The sequence below is a fragment of the Salvelinus alpinus genome, chromosome 27 (assembly GCF_045679555.1).
Source record: "Salvelinus alpinus chromosome 27, SLU_Salpinus.1, whole genome shotgun sequence".
Lineage (NCBI taxonomy): Eukaryota > Metazoa > Chordata > Actinopteri > Salmoniformes > Salmonidae > Salvelinus > Salvelinus alpinus.
The window spans coordinates 40,509,290-40,518,841 of NC_092112.1; the positions used below are offsets into that span (position 1 = coordinate 40,509,290).

At 39.6% G+C, this 9,552-nt stretch overlaps 1 protein-coding gene across 1 annotated transcript; it reads left to right on the top strand.

The window, feature by feature from the left end:
• Positions 1-95: 95 nt before the first annotated feature.
• On the top strand, positions 96-9,054 carry LOC139556561 (platelet-activating factor acetylhydrolase-like). The gene is made up of 11 exons (XM_071370659.1): positions 96-244; positions 426-559; positions 1,110-1,260; positions 1,469-1,562; positions 2,582-2,650; positions 3,163-3,343; positions 3,574-3,687; positions 4,139-4,230; positions 6,317-6,496; positions 6,997-7,145; positions 7,903-9,054. The coding sequence occupies exons 1-11, from the start codon at positions 121-123 to the stop codon at positions 7,992-7,994; spliced, it is 1,380 nt and encodes a 459-aa protein (XP_071226760.1). The 5' UTR covers positions 96-120; the 3' UTR covers positions 7,995-9,054.
• The last annotated feature ends 498 nt before the right edge of the window (positions 9,055-9,552 follow it).

The following is a 9,552-nucleotide window of genomic DNA, read 5'->3' on the forward strand; positions in this document are numbered from 1 at the left end:
TCGCGTTACCGAGTTATTGCGCACGCGCACTTCAGAGTAGGCGTTACCTAACGGACATATGCAGATCTTTGCTAGAAACGCCAATAGGATCTCGCAGGCTCGTGCTTGGCTCTGCCCACTATGACTCATTTGTTCACATTGGAAACGACACGCGGTGGCCTGTCTTGGTTTACTTATAAAATATTTGACTTCATTGTCCCAACCAATGTTCCCGATTTGTTCCCAACGAAAAACTGCTGCAACGGTAGCTATATCTAACTAACTTTATCAGCTACTAGCCAACCTAGCAACTGAGGTCGATTTAGCTAATGATGGACTCTTATAGCTTCGATGCAACCAATAGTTTTTACATTGTACTAACTCTCTTGGTTGCAACAAAGCTAACTGACTCGGTGACATTCTAATGTGTTTACTTCCTTTGACAGATCTGAGGTGCAAGTTGAGTCTATTCGCAGGAATGGGAAATTCAAACTCCTGTAGTAACAACCTAGGGATCCCCCCAGCAAAAGGGCCCAATGCCGTGGGATGTTCAGATTTCATGATGGATCACTCTGTAAAGGTAATCAGTGTTGTTTTCATTTTCCTAAATGCAAAACTAACTGGTAACAACAACTGAAGCTGTCAGTCTGGTCTCATAGACTAGACGTAACATAGTAAACGTAAATCCGTGAGACTGAAATTAGTATGACCTGTTCACTTTGGTATGGTTACATAAGATACAAGGTTACTTAATAAGGCATTAAGGTAAAAACGAAAGGGGGGTGGATGGTTTCTTGTTTGATTCTTATCATGGACAACTTTAGCATTTTAGCTAATTAGCAACTTTTCTACTTTTTTGGGGAATTGGAATTCGTAACATATCATACGTTTGTACAGTCGTAACTTATTGTACATTTTGGAAATTCCTAACATTGTATTAATTTAATTTGGAACTTTGTACAAATTGCAATTCATAACATATACGAAATGGATGATGGAAATCTACAAATTAATACAGACTATATGAAACATCATACCAAATGAGTGATCATACTAAATGGAGTGTCTCGGATTCACCTACAGAATAATAGGAAATGTTCTGAGACCATGCTGAAACTGTCTGTCACTAGGGTACCTTCTTGCGGCTATACTATCCATGTGTAGCACACGAGGATGCTGAAAAACCAGACTGGATCCCAAGCAAAGAATATTTCTATGGGCTTGCAGACTTCATGAATATCAACAGAGGCCTGAGTGAACTGATTTTTAATTACTTCTTTGGTAAATATATTTACCAAAATATATGATAAATTACCATTTAGTTTATTTTAGCTATAGTGATCCTGGAACATATCGTACAACTCATGTAGGCTAGATGTACCATGTTTTATGCAGTACCATGTTTTATGCAGTGTAAAGTATGTTATTCGATCACTCACAAACTGTATTTGAGTTGTTATAACATGTTTGTTTTTTGTTTTTTGTAAAGGATCTTTTAAGATACCTGCTGCCATGAATGCCCCATATAAACAGAATGGGAAGTGTCCAGTAGTTGTCTTCTCTCATGGACTTGGAGCTTTCAGGTACAGAGAGAAGTTACCATTTAATTGTTCACATTACATGTACAGTGCCTTCAGAAAGTATTCTCACCCCTTGACTGTATCCACATTTTATTGTGTTACACAGTGGTGTAAAGTACTGAAGTAAAAATACTTTAAGGTACTACTTCAGTAGTTTTTTGGGGTATCTGTACTTTACTATATATATTTTTGACAACTTTTACTTACACTTCCTAAAGAAAATATTGTACTTTTTACTCCATACATTTTCCCTGACAACCCAAAGTACTTGTTTATATTTTGAATGCTTAGCAGGACAGGGAAATTGCGATATTGACACACTATTCAAGAGAACACGTGGTCATCCCCACTGCCTCTGATCTGGCAGACTCACTAAACACAAATGCATATTTTGTAAATAATGTCTGAGTGGTGGAGTGTGCCCCTGGCTATCTGTACATTTTAAAAACAAGAAAATGGTGCCGTCTGCTTTGCTTAATATAAGGAATTTGAAATTATTTATACTTGTATTTCTACTTTTGATACTTAATTATATTTTAGCAATTACATTTAATTTTGATACTTAATATTGCCGAAATAGTATATTTTAAACCAAATACTTTTAGACTTTTACTCAAGTACTATTTTACTGTGTGACCTTCACTTTTACTTGAGTAACTTTTTATTAGGGTATCTATACTTTTACTCGAGTATAACAATTGGGTATTTTTCCCACCACTGGTGTTACAGCCTGAATTTAAAATTGATTTAAATTGAGATTGTGTCACTGGTCTACACACAATACTCCATAATGTCAAAGTGGACTTGTGTTTTTTGACACTTTTAAAAATGAAAAGCTGAAATGTCTTGAGTCAGTAAGTATTGCCCCCTTTTGTTACCGACTTGTCCAGTTTAATGCCACTCTGTAACACAACAAAATGTGGAAAAAGTCAAGGGGTGTGAATACTTTCTATAGGCACTGTACATTCTCCACATTATCTTATAAGGACATTATTTTATGCCTTATGTCTTTTCCCCCCCAGAACTTTATATTCAGCCATATGCGCAGAACTGGCCTCACAGGGCTTCATAGTAGCAGCAGTGGAACACAGGTAATCCACATGCTCTTTACACACACTCTCTCCCATTCTCTACACACGCTGTACACAGTCTGTCCACTTCATTCATGAAAAGAGACTTTGAAAAGCGCTCCCGAATCCAATGGACAGAGGAAGGGATGCTCCAGTCTATATTACATTTACTTAAGCTAACAATGACAGAGGACTCTCCATAAATACACAGACCGTCTCCCCCACATAGGCTACAGGCGTGAGCGGCCTGGCTGTTTATCTCAGGGTGGGAGTGGGAAGGATATGCAGACAATGGTACAAATTAGGTCATCACATTTCTATCCGTATGGACTGCTGGGACTATATGGATAACATAATGGCTGTTCTATGGCCTAACCCCGTCTGTCATGGGGTTATGGCCTAAAGCCCACCACACTATACAGGTTAAGCTTTCTGCTGTGAACTTCAGTGTCATTTTTCACATGCCAGCGTTTTTTTAACATGTCAGTATTTGTGCCGCTGAAAGATATTTCTTATTCGTTGTTTTACTCTAGGGATGAATCTGCCGCTGCCACATTCTTCTACCATGGAAAGACTGAAGAGCCCGAGGAGAAACAAGAGGAGTCTCCGCCACTTAAACCCAACCCTGAGGCCCCAGAGAACCTGGTAGAGGAATGGATGTACTACAGATCTCTGAAACCAGGCGAGAGTGAATTCCCCCTCAGGAATAAACAGGTACACATAGTAATATACAGAAATGAATATGTCACACACAATGTAATGTGTAGATTTCGTTATCATCTTGTTTGATCCATTCCTCAGTACCCTACATTTTGAGTGATACATTTGACTTACGAATGTAATACCACTACTTCCGTAACATTGAGGAATATTGTATTTCTCCACATTTGCATTGCCTTCTGTTAGGAAGACAAATGACATTTTGAAATTGACTGTCTTTCTAGGTGAAACAGAGAGCCGATGAATGCATAAAGGCTTTGGATATACTCATCCAAATCAACTCGGGCAAGAAGGTGGAGAACGTGCTCGGGACAGACTTTGACTGGATGACTTTGGCGGTGACTATTTTATGTCTGAAATGGAACAATCAGCGACCAGCAACTCTTTAACCTTTTGTGTTCTCTGCTGTTGTGAATGGCTAAATACACTGCCTTTAGATAACGCTCAGCTTCTTCACGACACACCAAGTTAAACTCTTTATAACCCCTTTTTCTTTTGTAGAAGAAACAAAATAAGCAAGGCCACCTGTTTTCATCAGTTAAATTATAGATTTGAAAGGGATATTCTTCCACCTAACAGTTTTTGATAGCTGTTTTGACATTCCTCCACATTGGATAATAAACGGGCCTTAAGAGTTGTGCATGAACTATCGATTAGTATTCAGGTAACTTGTGTAAAAACTTGTAGTACGATTACTTGTCTTCTGTTTGAATCATACCCTGGCATTTCAATCATATCCTATGACGCTGGTAATGAATGACATCACCCTGTATCTTCCCTTTTTCCCAGAACTCTATGGACTTGTGCCGGATAGCAGTGATGGGCCATTCTTTCGGTGGAGCAACAGTGATCGAAGCACTCAGTAAAGAGATCAACTTCAAGTAAGAGCTATCCTTCTCAATTTAGTCACATTTAAACAGTCGTTTCAGTTTTCAAATGTAGATTACGTTTCTCTCTCGACAAAAGTCAAATAAAAATTAATCAAGTGGCACATTTAAGATCTGGTTTCGATGGTTGGCTGGAACATGGTGCTTTAACACCAGAGTTGTGAGTTTGATTCCCCCATGGTTCCATATTGTAAACTGAAAATATACAGTGTCACTTTGGATAGACATGCCTACTAAATCAGTGTTTCTCAGTGTGATGTTGCAGACCAGTCCTTTAGATGGTTGGCTTATACCAATAAGTCTGTTTTTCAAGTGCTGTGTGTTTTAAATATATTTCTGCACTATGAGGTTGGAATGATACTGTGAACTTGTGAAAATGATGCTCTTTTAGTGTTGAGCTGTTTGAAAAGACTACCTGAAATATCAGCCTGTTTTGATGGGATGGAGTTTTGGCCTGCTGACATCACCAGGCGGTATATTAGTTAAATGACCAATAAGAAAGAAAGGGTTCCAACCTTTTCTGCCAATAACATCCAGTTTTCAGTTTCCCACTCAGTCCTAGTTAAATTCTTGCTTGAGAAATTGGTCTTTGCTGAGAAGCAATTTGTTTCTTTTTTACCATTTTCTTTATTTTAAACAATCAAAGCAAGGTACTTAATTGTTACCCAGAAATGATTTGGTATTGAGATTAAAACAGCTGCATTGGACCGTTACCCTAACACCTAGCGACCTTGTCAAGAGGTTCGGATCTCTTGGCTACCCCCCAAACTCACAATAATATTATTTGTACACTGAAAAAAAATAAACGCAACATGCAACAATTTCAAAGATTTTACTGAGTTACAGTTCAATTAAAATAAATTCATTAGGCCCTAATCTGGATTTCACATGACTGGGAATACAACTTTGCATCTGTTGGTCACAGATCCCTTTAAAAAAAAAAAATGCAGCGTGACACATATCCTTCGCATAAAGTTGTTGATTGTGGCCTGTGGAATGTTGTCCCACTCCTCTTCCATGCCTGTGCGAATTTGCTGGATATTGGCGGGAACTGGAACACGCTGTTGTATACATCGATCCAGAGCATCCCAAACATGCTCAATGGGTAACATGTCTGGTGAGTATGCAGGCCATGGAAGAACTGGGACATTTTCAGCTTCCAATAATTGGGTGTAGATCCTTGCGACATGGAGCCGCCGTACATTATCATGCTGAAACATGCGGTGATGGCGGCGGATGAAAGGCATAACAGTCGGCTTAAATCTCAACATGGTATCTCTGTGCATTCAAAATTGCCATGGATAAAATGCAATTGTGTTTGTTGTCCGTAGCTTATGCCGGCCCATACCATAACCCCACCGCCACCATGGGGCACTCTGTTCACAAGTTGACATCGGCAAACCGTTCGCCCACAGAAGATGAGCATTTGCCCACAGAAGTTTGTTACGACGCCAAACTGCAATCAGGTCAAGACCCTGGTTAGGACGACAAGCATGCAGATGAGCTTCCCTGATATGGTTTCTGACAGTTAGTGCAGAAATTCTTTGGTTGTGCAAACCTACAGTTTCATCAGCTGTCCGGGTGGCTGGTCTCAGACGATCCCGCAGTTGAAGAAGCCGGATGTGGAGGTTCTGGGCTGGCGTGGTTGCACGTTGTCTGCGGTTCTCAAAAATTAGGTTGGAGATGGCTTGTGGTAGAGAAATTAACATTCAATTTTCTAGGAACAGCTCTGGTGGACATTCCTAGTCTACATGCCAATTGCACGCTCTCTCAAAACTTGTTGCGTTGTGTAATAAAACTGCACATTTTAGAGTGGAGTTGTCTCCAGCACAAGGTGCACCTGTGTAATTATCATGCTGTTTTATCAGCTTCTTGATAATCCATCCACTTGACAGGCGTGACATATCTTGGCAAAGCAGAAATGCTCACTAACGGGTATGTAAACAAATTTTATGGGGAAAAAATTTAGAGAAAGTGTTTTGTGCGTATGTTACATTTCTGGGATCTTTTATTTTAGCTCATGAAAACAACACTTTACGTTCATATTTTTGTACAATGTAAATGCTATTGATCTCCTCAGGTGTGGCATTGCCCTGGACGCGTGGATGTTACCCCTGGACGAGGAGATCTACGTCAGGGTAAAGCAGCCCATCTTCTTCATCAACTCTGAGAAGTTCCAGTGGGCCGAGAACATCATGCAAATGAGGAAACTGGTCCCACCTGGCTCCTCCTCCACACAGAGGAAAATGGTCACCATTAAGTACGGAAAGAGTATACATTCATTGTGTCTGAGATGACAATGTGAACGATTCGTTTTGTTTTCCACACCGATTTGGTTTAGCTGATCTGTGCACAAAAGACCAAACAAAACAAACGCCATCTCTGAATCAACTCTGGTCTGCTGTCATTTATCTCGTGTCTGGCACTTACAAAACCACTTCCTTAATTGAAACCAGCCTATCAGTGCAAAAAAAAACTCTGAGTTGTATATCCTCCTCAAAGGAGGAACTTCTTTTCACAGTCCAACTTCACAGTTCACAATCCAAGAACACACAATTGCCTCTGTGAGAAGCACCTCGATGACATTTGTGTTGTCCTTTTTGCTTCTGTGTCTGACCCTGGCTTTGGACTCTGCAGGGTCTGTGTGTGTGTGCGTGCATTTGTTTTTCAGGGAGTTGGGTTAATCGAAAATACATTTCTGTGATCTGAAAATAATAATGGCCACTCAAGTATTCTTCTTCTTCTATTCTCCCACCACAGGGGAACGGTTCACCAGAGCTTCCCAGACTTCACCTTCCTGACAGGCAATTGGATCGGGAAGATCCTGAAGCTGAAAGGAGAAATCAACCCTCAGGTTGCCATCGATCTCTGTAATAAAGCATCGCTAGCATTCCTGCAGCGACATCTAGGTAAGGATCTGTATGGTGTTCATTTGATTTGTAAAGGAGGGTTGCTTCAACAGGTGCCTGGAAACCAGATGTTGAATTGCATTCTCCGTTGGGCAGAAATTAGCGTTTGAAGCAGGAAAGTTTCCTCTCACGACCTCTACAAGCTAGACTGTTTAATGAAATGGTATTTTAACGTACTTTACCGCTTGGTCCATTTGGTGGTATGAATGTGAGGCAATATATCCAAAGTATAATTACATCAATTTTCAAACCGCTGGTAGTGCTTTCAGATTTCTATCGCCTGACGCATGCGCACAATATAAAATACATACACGACACACATATATGAACTTGCCGAGTTCGTGCACGTGTTTACATGGTTCTCGCATGATTCAGGTGATGGAATTCTGAAAGCACAACCATCGCTTTGAAAAGTTGACGCAATTATAATTTCCTGTGGATGTCTCGCATTCCTACTGCCAAAAGGACCAACCGCACAGACAACTGGTAAAGTACGTTAAAATATAATTGTATTCAAAATTCTGGCTTGTAGAGGTCGTGAGAGGAAACTTTCCTGATTCAAACTCTCATTTTTGCCCGACAGAAATCAATTTCAGGTTTCCAGGCCGCTTCAACAGGTGCATCAGACATGTTCAAATGTCATTCTGTGTACGGGAGATCCTTTCCTTCTGAAAGTTTTTCCATTTAATAAAACAGGAAGCAAAGTCATATCTTTGTGTGGGTAATGTGTCAATTGTGTTTTGTCTTTGTTTTGCAGGTATGGATAAAGACTTCAATCAATGGGACCATCTAATAGAGGGCAAGGACAACAACCTCATTCCAGGCACCAATGTCAAAGAACTACCTTAGTCCAATTCCATCTAAACTATGCACTTTACACAGAGGGATGTTTGATTTCCAGACAATACCACTAGCTGAACTCAAGGAGCCAGTATTTGTTGCACTGAGCTTTGAAATTGTTTAATCATAGACAAAATGTAAAATAGATGCAAAGCAATTTCTACTACAGGCTATCTTTACCAGTACCTAATTATGATCGCTTGGCGAGGGTGCATTTCTCCAACTATTGAGAAACTGCTTTTTTGGTTTCATAGTATCTATATAGAGCAGCTAAGAACACAATCTGCTGTACTCAGTATATTTTACATGAACAAAGTTATGGTTGCAGTGTGCTATGTGATTATACACCTGTATGGGATATTATTCAAGAGTACGGTTTAGAAATTGTTTGGGATCAAGGAGCCTTAATATAGTTTCAAGATTCCATTTTATAACCCCTAGATGGTTAATGTGATTTCGACTTTGATTTATTATTTGGTGTTTATTTAGCATGATTGCACAGAGTACAGATTGAGATCATGTAGCGTACATACAACAAGAATCGACTAAATTGATTACACTTAGCTCACAAAGGATGAGACGTTTCTTGATTCCTTTGAATCAGATCCATAAATGTGTCGTGTGCCTTAACCTACAGCAGCCTACCTGTGTCCTTCCACCTGGGTTGTATTTGTTAGTCGCCAAACGGAAAACTCACTAATACAACCTGAACTTGCCAATGAGAAACGCTCCTTTTCCGTTTTCTGTTGCAAAACTTTCAGTAGTGTGCCCTAATGCAGTTTCTCAACTCCTCGGGTTACCCCCAACAGCACATATTATTGTTGTAGCCCCAGACAAACTGATTCTACTCAGAGGGCTTGATGATTAGTTGACAAGTTGAATCACGTGTGCTTGTCTGGGCCTCAACAATGTGTGCTGTTTGGGGTATTGGAGGACTGGAGTTGGGATGTAACAGGAACACTCAAATGTAACAGCTTATTTTCTATCCTTCATTTCCATGCTTTTCATTTTTACACTACTGTAATCCAATGCATCTAATTTGTATGCAACTATAAATGGATACTGTGAACATCGAGTATTTGTGTCCTTGATCAGTGACAATTGTGGCGATAAATATGATCATAAGGTCCTATGTGAAGATTATGAACCATCACTTTCCTGTAATGTTCTGGAATGTCATAGAATGCAAGCTACATCTACACTAGATTGTGGAGGACAATGTAGATGTGGTGGTATGAGAAGATCATGGCAGCTGCTGTAAAGACAAAGGAAGTGCAAGATTGTGTAAACAAAACAAAAACATTCTCATCTCACTGCACATTCCCACTTTTTTTTTTTTACAGGAACAACTATTTTGTGACTTTGTTGAATTTAATTCTAAGGCTTTCACATTGAAATGTCTGATTTTTCTAACTTCAACAATAATGGAATATGTAAATCTAGTGCTTTATTTTTGAAACACTGACAAAATTACAGAAACATTTTTAACATATCAATCTTGCGGTGTTCCATAAATGCACTAGACTGGTACAAAAGCCCTGGATGAAAGAGTTCTGTTTAGAACTAC

Coding starts and splice junctions, on each gene's coding strand:
- LOC139556561 (XM_071370659.1), top strand. CDS start 121: ATGACTCATTTGTTCACATTGGAAACGACACGCGGTGGCCTGTCTTGG. Junction 6,497..6,996: donor AGGAAAATGGTCACCATTAA/GTACGGAAAGAG, acceptor CTCCCACCACAG/GGGAACGGTTCACCAGAGCT. Junction 7,146..7,902: donor ATTCCTGCAGCGACATCTAG/GTAAGGATCTGT, acceptor TTTGTTTTGCAG/GTATGGATAAAGACTTCAAT.